Here is an 18,652-nt window from a genome sequence, read left to right as displayed (position 1 = left end):
ACAAATTAAAATGCTGAAATTAAAAGAAACTCTGCTGCAACAATAATAACAATAATATTAATAATAATAAATAGGCTACAAATAAAAAAAGCCACAATCGAAGTAGATTATGTGGGAAATTTTGCTCTGGAGTGAGACCGTGTGGTGGACCATGGATCTGTGTTTTACTGCATATTAGACTAAAGCCACAGAATTGGATTCTCCCTTCTATAATGGTCTTTTGGACACTGGGCTTATTTGTGTTAGCCGAAGCTAAAAATTAACCGGCATCCTTTCAGTTTACTTTCAAACCTGGGGCTGCACGGTCCAAATAACACATTAAAAAGTACACATCGTGACACTGGACACTAACATCTTCACTTACTTTCTCGTTCATTTTCCAATTCGTACATCCTTTTCTTCTTTCTTCTTCTCACGAGGGCGCATGACCGAAAACAGCCCTTGTAATACACTTCAGGAGTAGCTTGTTTATTTGCAGCATTCTTTTTTCTTTCTTTCTTTTTTTTTTTTTTGCAAAATATTTTTATTTGCATCTTTATTGCATAATTTATTTTTATTTGTAGGATAATTTCTTTTTATTTGCAGGATCATTTCTTTTTATTTGCAGGATAATTTATTTTTATTTGCAGGATAATTTCTTTGTATTTGCAGCAGCGTCTCTTGTTATTTCCAGTTTTGTTTTTTGTTTGCACTGATACTTTTTTGGTGAGTCTCGGCCACCGTAGTGTATATAATTGAAAATATGTCATTCATTTATTCAAACTTACAAGTTCTAGTGCTTTAATGTGGAATAATGAAAAAATACACATTTGAATTAGTTTGATTCAAACAATCGAAACAAAAAAAAATACTCAATCTATACATAAATATGTCAAACTGTGGATGACTGGTCATGACTTGATTGCAAAAAGAAAAAGAAGATGCATGTAAATAATCCTGTAATAATTAGTTTTAATCATAAATACATGTCTTAGTGCTTATACATACAACACATGAAACATTGAATCCATTAAATGTGCAGTTTGTCAAAAATAGTTGAAATATTTGCTTGAAAATGATCAAGACGAAGCAAAATTGTATAATCCCACCTGTAATATGCTTTACTTATTTTTTTAATATACATCAAATATAGTTGAAATCCAGGTTTGTAAATTCTAATTAGAATTATCTATACTTTACCAGTCCAAGGTCAGATATTTTATCAAATCCATAAGTATTAATAGTATCAAATAATAAAGGTTTCAACGTTTAGAAAATAAAACAGGATCTCTCCATCCTTTCCAGAGGTCTGCAACATGCAGCTCCAGAGCTTCATGCGGGCGGCTCGTTTATTCATCCATTGTGGCTCTCTGGCTTTAAATAAATATGCTAACAGTTTGAATTAATATAAAGTTCATTAAATTAGCACATATTCTAATCTATGCTATGTTTTGTTGTTGTTTAGAGACAAAGTTCTGAAAGCGAATAATTGTGTTTACATGTAGGCTTTACTGATTAAAAAAAAAGCTGTAGTTTTCATGAACATTTATTTTTGACAGTAAAAAAAAGAAAAAAGGATGAATTTGCACCAAAATCGAAATGATGGAAAAGTTTCATTTTTAATGCAAGTGAATCTACTGCAGCAGGATCTCTGACAGAGGCTGCACTTTATTTTGAAAGAGTTGGAGGTTCTGCTGTTAAGAAAGAGTAAAATAATTTAAAGATGTTATTTATATAAAAGTGTCAATTTGCACAAAAATATCACTAAAGTATTTTCTTAAATGTTGAGGTGGGACGTTGCAGCTCCAGTAAGTAAACGGACCAAATGACTCTTTTAGTGTCGCAGACCCCAGATTTACACTATAATATATCTGGGTGGTCACAGGGTTGATTGTCTGACCTTCTTCTCTCCAAACATCTTCTGCATCTTTTCAGGGTTAAAAACTCTCGAGTCAAACTCATCTCCACTCATTTTTTTTTTTCAATTTGAAACAATCCAACATTTTTCCTTTTTCCTCGACCAGTTAAAAACTCTTCTGAACAAAGTTTTAATTCTAATGCTTTTATTTGTTGTGAGCAGTTCAGAATGTTGTTACTTTATATAATCTCTTCATAAGTGAAATAAGGTGTTGCTACAATACTAAGGTGATTATAATGTATAAATATGCTCATTTCTGGCTTTATGCGGAGTTTAGTTCTGAGCTGATATGTCACTGACCTCATTATTTACATGTAAAGTCACATTATGAAGATGCACATCGCTTTAGCTGCTGGCTGTGACCGTCGTTACTTTCTCATGAAACTCTGCAGCATGTCTATGGGCAGCGGGAAGATGATGGTGGAGTTCTTCTCTGCTGCGATGGTGTTCAGAGTCTGCAGGTATCGCAGCTGGAGAGCAGATGGAGCTTCAGCGATCACCAGAGAGGCTTCCTTCAGAGCTCGAGAGGCTTTCATCTCTCCCTCAGCAGCAATGATCTGAAATGCAACAATCAGGTTGTTTTTTTTGGGGTTTTTTCCCATGTTTGCTTCACATACTGCCCTCACCTTCGCTCTGGCCTCCCGACTGGCCTCTGCTTCTGCTGCCATTGCTCTTTGCAGCTGCTGAGGCAGCTTCACGTCTTTGATCTCCACGCGCTCCACCTTAATCCCCCATGGATCCGTGGCATCATCCAGGGCTTCCTGCAAAGACACTTTCCGTTTTAGCGCCATCTGTTGATGGATAGTTATCAATGGTTAATCGATTTAATTGATTAATTGATTTCTAGGACCCAACCAGATTGATCTGTCTGAGGTAAGTTGTAGAAGTTTTTCAAAATAAAATAAAACAATTTTTGAAAATACAATTTTTCTTAAGTTCAAAGACTGAAATGCGAGTGGATTTAGCATTAATTTGTGCTTGTTTGAACACATATTTTAATTTACAATTGATCGATTTTAGGTCAGTAAATCGTATCGAATCGCTGAAATGACTCACCCAGTTATTAACCAATTCCCAGATGAGAAAAGTGTTTTATCTTTAATTAAAGCTTTAAAACTGTTTTGGTTCAGTCTTTGCTCTTCAGATATTTTTAATTAGATGAACGCCTTTTATGTTTTTAAATTTTATTTATCCAGGAGGAGGAACAACATCCTTATTTACAAATGTAGCCTGGCAAAAGGAAATATATTTTGGGAAAAGAAAGAAAGAAAAAGAACAAGAACAAAAAATAAAAAATTTATAGAATCAGAAGAGAAACAAAATCTAAAAATATAAGTTACAGTGTTAACTTTCTTGTGCTGCTTTTCTCCTTCAAAATTTGATGGAATTACATTGATTATGTCAGCAGTTAAAAAAAGTTACATTATGTTAAAGGTTTGTGTTTAAGCGTTAAAGGGTTAAAATGGACATTAAGATGTGTTTTTAAATCAGCTTGTGGAATAAAAGTGTCCAATCTTAGAGTTTTTTGTAATTCATTCCAGTCTGTGGCTGCAGCAGTGAGGATTGTACACAGGGGATGAGGTTTGTAAAAGATTGTTTCGCCCCCTAGTGGCAGAAGGAGTGATTTACCTGCTTGCTTTATTAAGTGCAAAAGAAACACTCCATGCATTTGAATTTTTGGCAAATTAGATGACATGTAATGAAATAAACTTGTCTTAATCTTTACTTCAGAGCAGCTCTATCCACACCTGCATACTGAGAGAAATGCCCTCCCTGTCAGAGAGAAGCTCGGACAGGTTTTTGGTCCCGAGGACGTTCCTCAGAGTGGTCTGAGCGAGCAGACGTGTAGATGAGTGTGCGTTGGAAACGTTGGCCACCGAGGAGATGGGACAGTGTATGCGGAAGTAGACCACACCGTCCACAGACACAGTCACTGAATCTTTGGTTAGAATCTGCCAAAATAAAAAACAGTTTTTAAAAAATGGACAAGTTTTCCCAAATACATAAATGAAAGGGAGGAAAAGTAAATAAAAAACTCACTTCTTGAGGAGGAATATCAAAGGACACAGTCCTCAAGTCGACCTTTACAAAGTTGTCTGTGCAGGGCAGGACAAAAAAGAGGCCTAAACAGCAAAAAAAATTGATTATTGTTGGGTTTTTATTGTTCACATAGAATTTTTCAAACCACAGACCTGGGCCTTTAGGTTTTCTGTCTGGAATCCGGCCAAGTCTGAAGATGACCGCTCGCTCATACTCCTTCACTATCTGGAAATCACAAACACAGATGAGCAGCAGAGAGCAAAAAGCAGGGGAAAAATGACAGTAAAGGATTCCAAATCTGTAATTAAAGCTAAATGTGAGTAAAGTGTACCTTGACACACATAAACCCTGTGAGCGGGAAGGTCGCGACCACAAAGATGAGGGATACGATCACCAGCAGCCATCCAAAGCACCCCAATGCTCCTGAGTTTTTGTCTGCAGGGACAGAAAACGCTTTGAAATCTGTCACAAAAAAGGTAGAAGTGAGTGTTTCTGTTGTCTTCCATGACTCACAACGTGTCCGCTGACAAATTAATAGGGTCCAGTGAGACAAATCTCTTTGTATTTAGAGGTGACGCAAAACGTCGAAACAGTGAGAAAGGAGGAGTACAGTGGAGTCACACATCTCCATTGTGAATAGTCACGTAATTAATCTCTGAGGAAAGTTGTGAAACTCCTCTGAAGAACTACACACGTGCTGTTCTTAAATAAAAGGCTTTTATATATTGACTCTAGGAACATTTCACTGTTACAGGGCAAAAACGGGATGGAAATGAAAAAGTAATTAAGTCTACACTCTCACTTTATACTTTATACTTATTTTTCTTTCACAAAAGGTCTTGCCTTTTGCCAGGACACAGTTGTAAATAGGAATGTTGTTCTTAATCTGTCCTGCCTGGATAAATACAGGTTAAACAAAAAAAACTATCGTTGGTTTATAAAACTTTTATGAAGTTTTGCAAAGTTAACAATATGGACTTTGCTTTTGTTGCATGAAAATTCTTGTCTTCTTTTTTTTTTTTTTGCTCCAATACTTAATGTTTGGTGAGGATTTTAATAGAGAAAAATGTAAATAAGGTTTAAAAAAAAGAGATTGAAGAAGCCCCCCACTTTTTTCATAATTCTACCGTTTTATGCTTCATTTGCTTGATATTTAACCCCATGGACGCCAGAATTATTTCCAGCTGTGACAAAAAAACATTCACATAGATGCTAAATTAAGGAGGATAGTGTTTTTAGCATAATAAAAGGCATATGTTTAAAACATGTACTGTTCGTATCAAAATTGTTAGAGGTTCCGGTTTTAAGGGGTGGAACAAACCATTAAGCCACACCCCCTTTATCCTTGAAGGTGAATCCTCTCGTCTCAGACACGAATGCTTGAATCTCAAAACTGTTTTCCATATGATTTGAGCAAATGAGCCTGCTTTTTGAATATTTTATACCGAAACAACACAAACCCAAACTGCCATGGGTTGAATCATGTCAAGGTTTACTTGAAACTAACAAACCAATGTTCCTAAAGACATTAGATTTTTCTGTATATAAATCTCTGAATTGTAAATACGTCTCTTCATTTAGATTAAATTATTTCTATAGCACTTTTCCTAGAAATAATCACAAGTGCTTTACAAAAAAGCATACAATCAAATCACATAGAGCTAATACAATCCAATAATTAAATTAAATAAAATCTACTAGACAATAAAAATCTAGTAGAAAGAGGACTAAAATCCACTAAAAGCTCTCCTGAATAAAAGCCTCTTGACCTGGGCCAGGACACTTCCTCCTCCCTGCCTCCAGTGTGGCTCCATTGGTGTATTTATGTCCAGTGATGGTCAGAGGTGCGTACTGGCATCCACGTCTCCATCAGTCTGCCCCATGGCAGCTATGAATACATCAGTAGCTTACCATCACCACGTATGAATGAGGAGTGAATTAATAATACACCTTCTAATTGCTTTGAGCATGTGGAAAAATCCATTATTATTTACTCACTGCCAAACACTGGAGCCAACCGACAACCACCGGGAGCATGTGGGGTTCAGTATCTTACTCAAAGACGCTTCAACACCGAATCCAGCGATTTCCCTGTCAGGTCAACCGCTCTACACCACAGCCGGCAAAAAGGACAATTGTCTCTGAAAAAAGTTGGACAAAAGAAGCTCCAATTCTAAACTAAAGCTGTTTGATTGGTTTTTAAATCAGGGGTGACCAAACGAGCCAGAATCTAAATGGGATCCCGGTCCGCGGGCCAAATACAATATTTTTCATGTCATGAAATAAAAGCAGAAAATAAAGATTATGGTTTCACGTATTTATTTTGAGTCTGAACTCATTAAGGTAGCACAAATCAGTAAGAATAAAAAGTAAGTTATATTTGTCTTTGAAAAGTGTAATACAGCCGTCGAGTTTTGGAAACCCATAGAAAATTCATGAGAAATGGGTAAGAGGTTTTAACTCTTAAATAAAACAAGTCATTTTTTTCACCTCCTTTTGTGACAGATCAATTTTTTAATAAGTAAAAATAAGAAAAGAATAAACTAAAGACTTAATGCCAAATTACTTACAGTACTTTTGTGCTGTATCTTTAGGAAAGTAATCGATAATATTTCACCAGTTGACCCCCCCCCATACCCTTTTTTTTTAGCTAGTTGTCCCTTTAACAGCTAGTTAAACATTTTAAGAGTAAATTGCTTGACTTTTAATATGATATATTTAACATTAAATGCTTTCTCTGGGGAATCTCATCAGAAACCATTAGATTAGCTTTCATACTTTGCTGATGATACCCTGATGTACACGGATATGTCTCTTGATGATACAAAGCAGACAGAAGAACTTTTCCACCGTATTTTAGGGGAAATGGGAGGAGGAATCCGTCATTCTACTATACTCACATTTGCAAAATGGTAGACGGAGAAACAACAGCAGTTATTCCAGATGAGAATTCAGGACAAACACCAAATACAACCAATGATCTCTACTCACAACTTCTGGATAAAGTTTATGTTAAGTATAAAATAAGTTATACAAATAAAGGTTGATATTTCAATGTAACTCCTTACTATTAGAACAATTAAAAACAATTGAGTTTTTGACAAAGATTGTGTTTTTCCAGATGTGCTAGCGTTGTTATGAATACTAACAGCTAGCCACTTTTGAATTTCCTTAAAGATTGATAAAGATTCTATTCTTTAACAGAACAATAGACTTTAACAACCCATTCTTCATAAAAAACATTAATCTTTAGACTCAAGCAGGTTAAACATTTACCTTCCACATTGTCTTCATTTCTCTGTAGTTTTTCTTGCGTGACCATCTCCACTGTGCTGGACGTTGTGGAGATCATTGGCGAGTTGTCGGTGATACTGAGCACCATTGTGTTGTTTACCTCCTTATTCTGTCAGTGGGTGTGGCCTCTCCACTCCCCTTGGGATGCTTTCCACGAACCTGAGACAGAGACACACAAACTCCCATTTGGTGTAATGTCTTTGAACGGTGTGAGCCGACAGGTAACACGACCATCAATCTGTCTCGCTTTAACGTGTCTCCTGTTTAGAATGGAGCTTCAGTGGAATCGAGTTACCTATGAGCAGCTGCAGGAGGACTCCATCACTTGTTGACGGAGGGTTGTGAATAAATGATTAGATAGATCCAAGTCTGGAAACATGACACACAGAAGGTGTGATCAAAGTCTTGTTTCCTCAACACAGAACAGGGATGTTGCCATGGATGTTGTTGGATCTTAAAATTAATTAATTAATGATTAGTTTGTTTTAATGACAAGTAAACAAAATACTTTGTCTTTTACTTGTTCCTGTTGTAGGAGTGCATCCTTCCTGATTTGCATGTTAAGCAAACATGTTGACGAGTCCAGGATAAAAAAAAAGTCTTATAAAGATAAAAAGATCTTTAAACATCACTTTTACCCCCTAAAATACAACCAATAAAAATTTACTCTTAATAATTTCCTGAGAACATTTATCTCTGTCAATCTAATTTAAAGATATTCTATTTTTCTTTACAGATTATCGTTTTTTTCTTAATGAAATCTTTATCTCAATTTAAAGGAAGTATTTCATAAGCAGGTTTAAAAAAGTTAGTTTTTGCTAAATTATTCTTGATGTAAAAGTAAGATAAGATAACAGGTCATAAAGTAGATAAATCATTCAGAAACTGAAGAAAGAACAGGTGCTTTTGAGGAATTTTAAAGTCTTATTGTGAAGCACAGTGGCAGGTGCACAATGGTATGGGCCTGTTTTGCTGGATTTGATTCAGTGAAACATATAACTGTGAAAAACCAATGATGAAATGTAAAGGATGAAACACAATTTGTTTGCTGAACGTCAGAAAAACCTCACAAAGAACTATTAGAAAGCTAATAATGATGAGCTTTTGAGACCAAATTGACTCTAAAAACACTTGGTTTTGGTCATTTTTGTATACAAATTAGGCATTCTGTTGGGTTATTTAAGCTTGTTATTTAAAATAAACACACTGAAACATCAAAATTACATCCAAACTTTATTTTATTTTTATCTTTCAGCACAGAACACACATTTTTCTGTGATTTTTTTATTTAGGCGATAGACATAAAAAAGTTTAAAACTTGTAAAAAGTAAAACAAACAAACAATATTTAAATAGCAGTCAGAAAAATACTATTGGTGGCTGTAGTGAGGGGGATCCTCCTCCACATCAGGGACCAGCTGCATCCATCATTAACCTGTGGGTGTACTCATAAGCCAGGAAAAGGGCTCCGTTGGCAGGGAAGGTGCGTATCATGGTAGGGGTCAGGCCAGAGTACAGAGCACTGAATCCTGGGAGACAGAAGAGTCAAACAGCTGCACCAGAGAACCGTTCCCCATAGAGGGCGAGCTGCCAGCAGGGGCCAAATATTGACAACATATGTCTAAACTGTGTTCTAATCATCAGCAGAGTTTTTTTTCCATAATATGATTCAAAGTAGCTTTTAGTAGATAAATATATGCTGTGAATAGAGGATAATTTTAAATGTTTAAAGGTTCTTCTGTTTATTTTTTACATTTAAATGTGTCATTTTTTTTATCAGAAAATTGTAAAAGATTTAAAACTGTAAAATTTGCAGAAAAAGAAAACAAAAATACATTTTATAAATCGGGTTTTCCCTATTTTAAAATTCATTTTATTTAAATATTAATTTATTTCAAATATGCAAATGATAAAAGTTAAAATAAAAGAGATTCTTAACATCAGAGCTTAAACAACAACAACAAAAAGAAAAAATAAGTATAGTAAAAAAGATAATCTCTTTTTCCAGATTTTTTTTTAAAACCCAACATTTTTATTTCTGTTAAATATTGCAGCTTGAGGAATGATTCCAAATATGGAATGTATTAAAAAAACTAGGGCTGTGAACATTAACGCATTAAAGAATAAATCAAAAAGAATTAACGCGTTAATATTTATTATTGCAAACGAATCAAAGACACAGTGCTTTACTTTAACTCAGCGGTTCAGGCTTCAACGGTGTCCATTAAAATATTTCGTTGGGTATTTTTCCACTTATACCATGGTCACCTAATAAAGAAATAAATATTTAATTGGTTTTTAGTACTTTATTCTTGCTATTTTTGTGGTTTAGATCCCTTTTTCACAAAAAGCAGATTATTTGATCCGTGGTCCAGTGTCATAATGTACAAATACATTTTACCTGGTAAAACATACTGATTTATCGTAATTAATCCCAACACAAAAGTGCGATTAATCCGATTTTTTTGTCATCAACTGACATCACTTGTTAAAAATAAATCTACTAAATGTAGAGTTTAGTATGCGATTTTATATTGTGAATATTCACAGATAATAAGGGGTCGGCAAATACTGTAAATAAAAAAATAAAAAAAATGGTTGGGATTAATTTTTTCCAGGTTTGTGATTAATTAGTTTATTTTTTCAATCGATTCCTAGTGCTATAAAAATCAAAACCTAGTAATGCAAGACTTGGGAGTACGTCACTGATTTAAGGCTAAAATTAAAAGACCTCATCCCCTACAAATGAACTATAAAGCTGCTTTCTTTTCAATTTACAGAAAATATGTCATGAGCAAATGACATAAAATCAGGGGGAAAAAAGGATAAAAATGGTTTAAAAAAGGTTTAACTGTCAGATGAACTCTAGGATAGACTTTTCCAGGGATTTGAATAAATACTCATGAATGTAATTTTAAGCTTAATTTTCTTTAGGTATGTCATCTGATAAATGCAACATAAAAAAACACAATTTTCATTATAGTGGGTAATCTTAATATATAAAAGGGTCTCTATAGATAAAAGTTTGATTGATTAGGTGAACTTTAGTTGCTCTCAAACATCTGGAATCTTACCCTCAGTGCGTATGATAGCCATGAAGGTCTTCATGAAGCCCTCCTGCTTCCCAGCTAAGGAGTACACTTGGATCCTGGACTTTACACAGTCTATAGGATAGACTACAAGCCAAAGACACGCTCCTCCAAACCCACCGCTGAACATCAGTGGAAGAATACCTACAAGCATAGAAAAAATCAAAGATGTAGACGGTGAAACGATAAAAATCAAAAACGGACGACTTTCAGTACCTATGCCTTCCTTGTCTGTGCCCATGTGTTTTGCAAACGTAGTTCGACTCAGTTCATAGGCACCGAAGAAGCAGAAGTACCCAGGAATCTCCCTCACGATGGTGGACGTCAGTCCTTGGTAGAAACCCAGAGGGCCGTTTGTCTTCAACACCGTCTTAACCACAGACCACACCGTGCTGAAACCACAAAACACACGACCGGGAGTGACGACAGGCCACCAAACGCACTCACTCCACCTCATTCCTGTTTACACTGACCTTCTCTGTCCCGCTGCCACCTTCCCGGTCGCCTCCATTTCATGCATGGCCTGCAGGCGACATTTCACCAGCTCAGTGGGACACAACGCCATGGAGGAGAAGATGGAGGCCAAAGAGCCTGCCGAGGCCTTCTGAAGGTCACTGACAAGAAACGGAAGAGAAGTCAGGATCAATTAGGAGTTTCAGAGAGCTCTGTTGACACACAAACAACCCTCATGTCCCACAGAGGACCAGGAAATGAGGAGCCATCTTTTGACTGTACACAAGAGGAGTTCTTCAGACCGGACCGGCAGCATCTAAAAGAACTGATTCTGTTACAAAAAACATTCTATTTATTCAAGTAGCAGTAAAATATACTATTTTTTATGTATAAGGTCACAGCAGATTTCTATGAAACAAGGAAAAGGGTTTATTCAGATTTTAACAGCAACAGTCATTACTTTTTACAACTTTGAAATACAAATATTTAAGCAAAATCTTTTAATTTCCTTTTTAGTGCTCCAAAAACTGTTAAATTAATTTAAAATTAAATTACAAATTAAAAAAATAAACTTTAACCTAATGTATGTAGCAATTTGATTTGTATCTGCCCAATTACTTTCTTTTTTTAGATTCGATGAGGCCAAATATCATGATCTAATGCTAAACTTATTTTAAAAAGTAAACCAAAACAAAACCCAGCAAGGACCCCCCCAAAAAAAGAAGAAAAAAAAAAAAGAAAAGAAAGAAGCTACTTAAATGAGCAGCAAAATGTCCACTGGAAAAAAATATATATAAACTAAGATGTTTTTTCCTTTTTGTTATAAGTGGAACAGAATCAGTATAATTTATCTGGGTAAAATGTCTTAAAATAAATTATGACTTAACCTTTTAGGACAAAATAAAATCTTGAAATTAGCTATAAATGCTAATATTTAGGTATATTGTCCTGGTAATTGGAATCATGTTAAAAAAAGATTTTTATATATTTTAAACAGATATATATTCACTATCACCTTTAAATATATTGTTTTTTTGAGTGGTGAAACAGTCTAACTATCCAAATTCCTAAACCACGATTGTCTTAAAGACTATTACACATTTTAGGATAAATCTGTCCTGTATATAAATGTCATTTACTAAAAAATTTCCAGTTTTCCTAAATCAAGCAATCTTGTGAAATAAGTCCAAAGTTGTTGCTAAAAATTGTTAGTTTCAGTGAAACAATTTATTTATTTAGAAATTTTGCTTAAAATAAGATATTCTAGAGATTAAATAACTCTTTTGTCTTAAAACAAGTCGTTACATATTTTTGAAAAGTTACTTAGAAGGCAGTTTTCTTTACTTTCAGGTGTGATAATATATTCAAACTAGAATCTGGACAAAAATAATAAAAAAGATTTTGGGTTTTTGCAGTGTAGGTAACATTTTTAACGAAAATTATTTTAAGAACATAATCATCATCTCCACAGAGAAGACACCTAATAAATATTTAATGAGGGCTTAATATCCAGCTATTTTTAGTATTAAGTGTTTTTTTCTCTAAAATGATGTAGAAGACATTTAAAGTAAAACAAATACATGCAAGTGAATTTAACATTTAACATGTTTTTTTTCTGCCCAAAAAATGTTAAAAAAGAGAAAAAAAAGTTATTTTCTGTGTTTTTTCTCAAGTTCAATGAATCGTTCAGTTTCAACTGAAGACCTAAATTAAAGTCTCATTTGTTGTCACCTGATTGACTACATCAGATCAGTTCTCCATAATGACCCGTCCCCTGAGGGAGCGTTAAGATGCAATCACAGCTTCCCTCAGGAACCATGAAGAATTCAAGCATCTCTGTCAGTTTGATGTAACCATGGTGATTTTCTTCTGATGACATCGTTTGCTAAAAAGCAGCCAAAGTGGTGGCCTACAAAAACACGCCCCTTAGAAATAAGTCATTATCTCATTGGTAAAATAATCTGCCAAGAAAAATAGTAGAAAAATAGAGAATTTTACTTTCTCGAGGTTTAGTTCTTGCCACGTGATATCAAAGGGTTCAGTATAAATGCATTCTGTACCCTCTCCTCTTAGAGAAGAAGTGGTCAAAAATCCAAAATGGTCTCTAAAATAACAGAAAAGTGCATGGATCCATCTTCTAAGCCTCATTTGGGTCAATTTCTCACTGACCAAAAACTCATCAAGAGCCACAAAGTTTCACTTCAACCTTTAGTAAAATGACAGACGGATGTGTATTTATGCTACACCCACTATTTTATTAAATATAAATTAATTTTGTTTTTTCTGCATCAATGAAACAAATAAAAAACGTGTTTTTTTTTAAATATAAATCGACAAAGGTTTATATGATTTTCTGTCAAAAAAAATAAAAAAAACATCTTGTGTCATAAAGGATCATCAATATAAGTAGTAGGTCGTGTAATGTCAGCAGTTATTGGGAAAAAATGTATAGGTATTTGTGGTGCATGTCGGGCAGAAATTTAGAAATCTAACTCAGACAAGAAATCAGAGCTAATTGATTTATGAACGATAAGATGCACTTTGAATCCCTAAATTTGTACAAAAAAAGGAAAATCTGCTTTATAATCTGGTTTGCTTTCATTCTGGTTTTAATTTCTGACCTCCGATCAATTTTCTGTGGAACACCGCACACAAGAATCTGTCAAAATATTTCAGTTTGCCTTGAGATACATACTTTATCTTCAATAAAGTTTAAATTAGTTTACTTTTTTCGTGAACTACTTATTTGCTTTCCACCAGGAAGAGGTGATGGAGCCACCTCCACTCACCTCTCCTGATGAGGAGAACCCCACGAATTCCTCATCCTATTTGTCCAGAGTGGACAAAGCCGGGAGCAGGTTCCATTTACTGCCAGCAATATGAACCAATTGCATAAAAATATACATTTAGTAAAGAAAATGTACAAAAATGTTAAAGAACAAGTGTGTGCATGAGTGGATGCTCTCATGCTGTGAGGTAGAGAGTAAAAGGGTAGAATATAATAAAAAGTATTGTGGACTTTGTTCTGTCTGTTGCACAACAGGAATGCTGCATCAGCTTTACAGTTCAAGGTCATTCTCAGAAAACTTTGTTCTACCATAACAAACAGCAGTATCTTATTCTGGATATGAATGTTAAAATACTTTAGTGAGGCAGTCTTTGATATTATAGGTAGTAGAAGCAAATGTGCAGAAAATTTCATAAAATTCACAATTATCTCATAAACTGATACAGGAACAGTCAGGAAAACGAGGTTGCTTTCACTTGAATAATTCAAAAAAGTGAATTTCAAAACTGAAAATAAAAGATCTAATAATTAAAAAATAACAGTCCGAGTGAATAGTTGTTCTGCCACAGAGTTTTACAACTATTGGATCATAATAATAAAGAAATAGGATCAGCATTCAACCTGAGATCGGCTCCTTTATCCATTCTGGACAAAAAGCGCACAGCATCCTGGCAGAGGCCGTAACCCAGGAAGAGCACCGCGTTCTCGCTGATGTTGGCCAACAGCGCCGGGGCGGTGCCTTTGTAGAGGCCGAAGGGTCCCACCTCTCTGACGGTGGAAACCAAGCAGTGGATGAAGCCGCGGTACATGCTTGGAAACGTCTGCATCTTCACCTTGGCTGTGTCGAATGGCTGACCACTCAGCACACAAGCTGTGCCCCCTGGAGGGGGAAGACCAGATGGATAAAGCTGATCCAAGAACTTTAACGCTTCTACTTAAAGACCTACTCCGATAAAAATCATGATTTTGACATGTTGGAGGACAAAAATAAAGTAAATTAAGCTTAAAATTACATTTCTGGGTATTTTTTTTATTCCAATTGATATGAATCAGGAGCAGACGAGAAGAATGAAGTTGGAAAAAGTTTGTAGAGTGGACATAAAAGCTGCTACGGCAAGCCAGAAGAATGCAAGAGAGTGTGAACAGATGAATGATGGGAAATGGGGTCTGGCCACATCTCTGAAGTAAATTTCTAGCAAATTACTGCCACTTTGCAGAAACTATGTTTTCAACGTTGTTTATAAAAAAACAATAATCCTAATTAAAAGACCACTGGGAATGATTTCACTTTAGTGAGTGCTTCATATATTGTTTTCTACTCCTCTCCAGAGCAGCTTTCCTGTCCTCTCTGACCTCACCGAGTCACAGCAGATGGTCGCTCTTCCTCAAACAGTTGTATTAGAGGGGCTTTTTCTCACCACTATTCCTGAAATGCATGCTCAGTGTGTATGATAACAATAAAAATGTAATCTGTCAATTACTCTAATCCAATACCTTCTACCAAATTGTGTGTGACTTTTTCTGTGCATACCTGCTGCTCCAGCAGAGAAGTCTATAATTGCTTGGGTTATTGGATTTGGAGCCATGGCAGACTGAAAAAGAAGAATTTAATTCATTAAAATAAAATAAAAAACAAGAAATAATAATAATAAATACTGTAATATTAAAAATTAATAAATGCAGAAAACACTAAAGTCAATAGAATTTGTAAAATCATCAATAACAACAATAACAAAACAAATAAAATTATTATTAATAATAATAATTTTGACATGTATGACTCAGACACATTTTTACTTACATTTAATCCGGTTTATGCAGAATTCAAAGTCGATTTATTCTACTGCACATTTCCACGAGGGCATCTCACGTCGTGGGGAGATGGTCGAATTCCACTTCCACTCCAAAACTGATCCCGTCTTTACTTTTTTGTCCGTTGAAATGAGTTAAAGCGAAGCTTCACGGACTTCCGTCTTCCTGCACCTTGCGCAAGCGCACAAGGAGCTGTTGCAATCAAACCGCGGAGTCGTAAACGAGCGGCAAATAAAATAAAATAAATTAAACATTCATATAGTAAAATGTGTATTTTTGAAGAAAATTAATGGGGCGGCAAGTTTATAAAAGCGTTTGTTTAAAGTTATATCAAGTTTTGTGACGTTTGTACAGTTTTAGTGTCGCACGATAAACATTATTGCTATTTTTATTTCGTGAATATTACTGTGTATGGTAGAGAAAAGTTTTGTCAAAAGAATATTAGAAATGCAACAATAGTTCCTTAATATCTCGGGAGATTTACTTTTTCCGGGCTTCTGGAAGAATGTTGGCACAATGCTGCCATCTGGTGGATAACCACAGGTATTGTTAATCACTTACACTGAACTAAAAAAATAATTTTAGTCCTGATAAAATACTGGAATTTTAGAAGAATGAACTAAAATAAATATACCTAAATATACCTAAACTCATTTCCGTTTATTAATTTCTCATATTTAGTTAGGGGAAACAGTTTTATTTTTCTTTTACATTTAATAAATCAAATATTTCAAATGTTCAAAGGTTATGTGAAGACTTTTTACTCAATAGTAAGTTATTATATTTCAGAAAAATTCTATTATCTGGTTAGAATTTTTTTTCCCTGGTCTGATTTTTTATAAATAATTTATATTTAATCAAATCAAGCTTTATTTATATATATTTTAAAAAATTCTTTTAGCAGCTCAAAGCACTTTACCGTTACAATAAATAAATAAATAAATAAAACTGGGAAAGACAAGAGGTAGCCACCAAAATGTAAAACAACCCCATGACACCTGAAGTAAATACTAAATTAAGGTAATTAGAGCCAAAGTGGTTTGATGCATATCTGTGTCAGTAGTAGGGGGAACAATCAATAAATTAATTTCTATTCTTATACTGCTGAAACATCAGTTAAGAAGAGGTGTAAGAGTTCAACAACTGCATTCAGCAACCCAGTCATACTTGGGCCAGATGATAGTCAAAATATAATTTCTCAATTCATTTTTCTTGACCTTAAGGTCAACAGACATCCTTTAACAACAAAAGTGTTGCAGCAGAGCCAAGTGCAAAAGCATGGCAACACACAAGCTGATTTTGGCGCCACTGAAACAGGTACATCTTGTACGGGGGTGTAGTTCACACTTTATATGAAAGTTTCAAGTTGTTACTGTGTTTTCTGTTTTTCTAACGTTCCTCACTATGATGGAGTTAGATCCTATAGAAACAAAACGTCTCTGGTGGTCATTTACTCTGCATCAAAATAAAGAGCAAGCGGATAATATTCTTATATTTTTTGTATTTGCATCGAACTGTCAACATAAAAGAGTCACATTGTTATTAACATTTTACTTAAAAAGTGTTTATTTTTTCTCAGCTTGAGTACTTGTTGGATACCAGAAGGACAGGGAATGAACTCATTCTTCATACCTTCAAAACGTACCCAACATGATTGGAGGCAAAATCTAGAGTTTAATGTGAGTTTATTACTCAAGTGCAACAAATACCTAATGAATGTATTTTATTTACAATTTACAAAAAACATTTATTTTTCTTAGATTTCAACAAATATGCTTTTTTTCACATTTACATTTTCTTTGTATTTACATACATACATTTTTACAAATATACATTTTTTGATGCCATAAATATAATTAAATACATTTTTACATATTTACTTGTTTGTATTTACATTCATTTTTAAATAAATGAACTGTTATTTTGTTTGGTTTGTTTTTTATTTTCATACATGTTTAAGTGCAGTTTTATATAATTTATTTATTTTTTTAATTTACATACATATATTATTATATATTCAAATGTTCCTTTTTTATGTGATTCATTTTTAAATACATTTTTTTTACACATTTATGCTTTGTTTAGTACTAATAACATTTTTATATATGTACAGCTTGGGTACACTTTACATTTATACATTTTTACAAATATACATTTTTTGATGCCATAAATATAATTAAATACATTTTTACATATTTACTTGTTTGTATATACATTCATTTTTAAATAAATGAACTGTTATTTTGTTTGTTTGTTTTTTTTTATTTTCATACATGTTTAACTACAGTTTTATATAATTTATTTATTTTTTTAATTTACATACAAGGGCTGCACGGTGGCGCAGGTGGTTAGCGCTCTCGCCTCACAGCGAGAAGGCCCCGGTTCGAATCCCGGCTGGGACCTTTCTGTGTGGAGTTTGCATGTTCTCCCCGTGCATGCGTGGGTTTTCACCGGGGACTCCGGCTTCCTCCCACCGTCCAAAAACATGCTTCATAGGTTAATTGGTGACTCTAAATTGCCCCTAGGTGTGAATGTGAGAGTGTATGGGTGTGATTGAGGCCCTGAGACAGACTGGCGACCTGTCCAGGGTGTACCCCGCCTTCGCCCTTCAGTAGCCGGGATAGGCTCCGGCACCCCCGCGACCCCGAAAGGGAAGAAGCGGTCTGGGAGATGAATGAATGAATTTACATACATATATTATTATATATTCAAATGTTCCTTTTTTATGTGATTCATTTTTAAATACATTTTTTTACACATTTATGCTTTGTTTAGTACTAATAACATTTTTATATATGTACAGCTTGGGTACACTTTACATTTATACATTTTTACAAATATTGTTTTTAATATGAACATTTAAATATTTTTAACATATTTATGCTTCGTTTAGTGTCAATAACATTTTTATATATGTACACTTTTGGTACACTTTACATTTATACATTTTTACAAATATTAATTGTTTTTCTAATATGAACATTTAAATATTTTTTACATATTTACAATGTTGGATATATTTACACATAAACAGTGTTACTTTTTTTTGGGGGGGGGGGTCTTACACACATATATTTTTACAATTTAAACATTTACATATTTACATGTACACATTTTTAATTTTTATATGTGGGGTATTTACAAAGCTACATTTTTGCAAATTGAAAATTGAAAATTTACATACATACATTTATATGTTCACATTTCCACATTTCTATCTCTTGGATTTTGAATTCTTCACAATCTATTCTTCTCAGATGTGAAACATTCTATGACAAAA

The 18,652-nt window shown here is 34.2% G+C and overlaps 2 protein-coding genes across 3 annotated transcripts; both read right to left on the bottom strand.

Moving 5' to 3' along the window:
- Nucleotides 1-546: 546 nt before the first annotated feature.
- stoml3a (stomatin (EPB72)-like 3a) lies at nt 547-8,377 on the bottom strand. Its single transcript, XM_024277834.2, has 8 exons — nt 7,527-8,377; nt 7,214-7,390; nt 4,269-4,372; nt 4,090-4,162; nt 3,938-4,020; nt 3,646-3,849; nt 2,524-2,658; nt 547-2,454 (listed from the first exon to the last, which is right to left on the bottom strand). The coding sequence occupies exons 2-8, from the start codon at nt 7,317-7,319 to the stop codon at nt 2,266-2,268; spliced, it is 894 nt and encodes a 297-aa protein (XP_024133602.1). The 5' UTR covers nt 7,320-7,390; nt 7,527-8,377; the 3' UTR covers nt 547-2,265.
- A 114-nt stretch (nt 8,378-8,491) lies between these two features.
- Nucleotides 8,492-15,573, bottom strand: slc25a15a (solute carrier family 25 member 15a). 2 transcript variants are annotated; one of them, XM_024277833.2, is made up of 8 exons: nt 15,362-15,573; nt 15,092-15,152; nt 14,919-14,986; nt 14,182-14,440; nt 10,793-10,933; nt 10,536-10,711; nt 10,305-10,463; nt 8,492-8,759 (listed from the first exon to the last, which is right to left on the bottom strand). In XM_024277833.2, the coding sequence occupies exons 4-8, from the start codon at nt 14,385-14,387 to the stop codon at nt 8,638-8,640; spliced, it is 804 nt and encodes a 267-aa protein (XP_024133601.1). In that variant the 5' UTR covers nt 14,388-14,440; nt 14,919-14,986; nt 15,092-15,152; nt 15,362-15,573; the 3' UTR covers nt 8,492-8,637. The 2 variants fall into 2 exon arrangements, with proteins under 2 accessions (XP_024133601.1, XP_024133600.1); XM_024277832.2 differs by lacking the exon at nt 14,919-14,986.
- Between the last annotated feature and the right edge of the window lie 3,079 nt (nt 15,574-18,652).

Source organism: Oryzias melastigma, linkage group LG13 (assembly GCF_002922805.2).
Source record: "Oryzias melastigma strain HK-1 linkage group LG13, ASM292280v2, whole genome shotgun sequence".
Taxonomy (NCBI): domain Eukaryota; kingdom Metazoa; phylum Chordata; class Actinopteri; order Beloniformes; family Adrianichthyidae; genus Oryzias; species Oryzias melastigma.
This window is presented reverse-complemented; position numbering and strand designations above follow the sequence as displayed.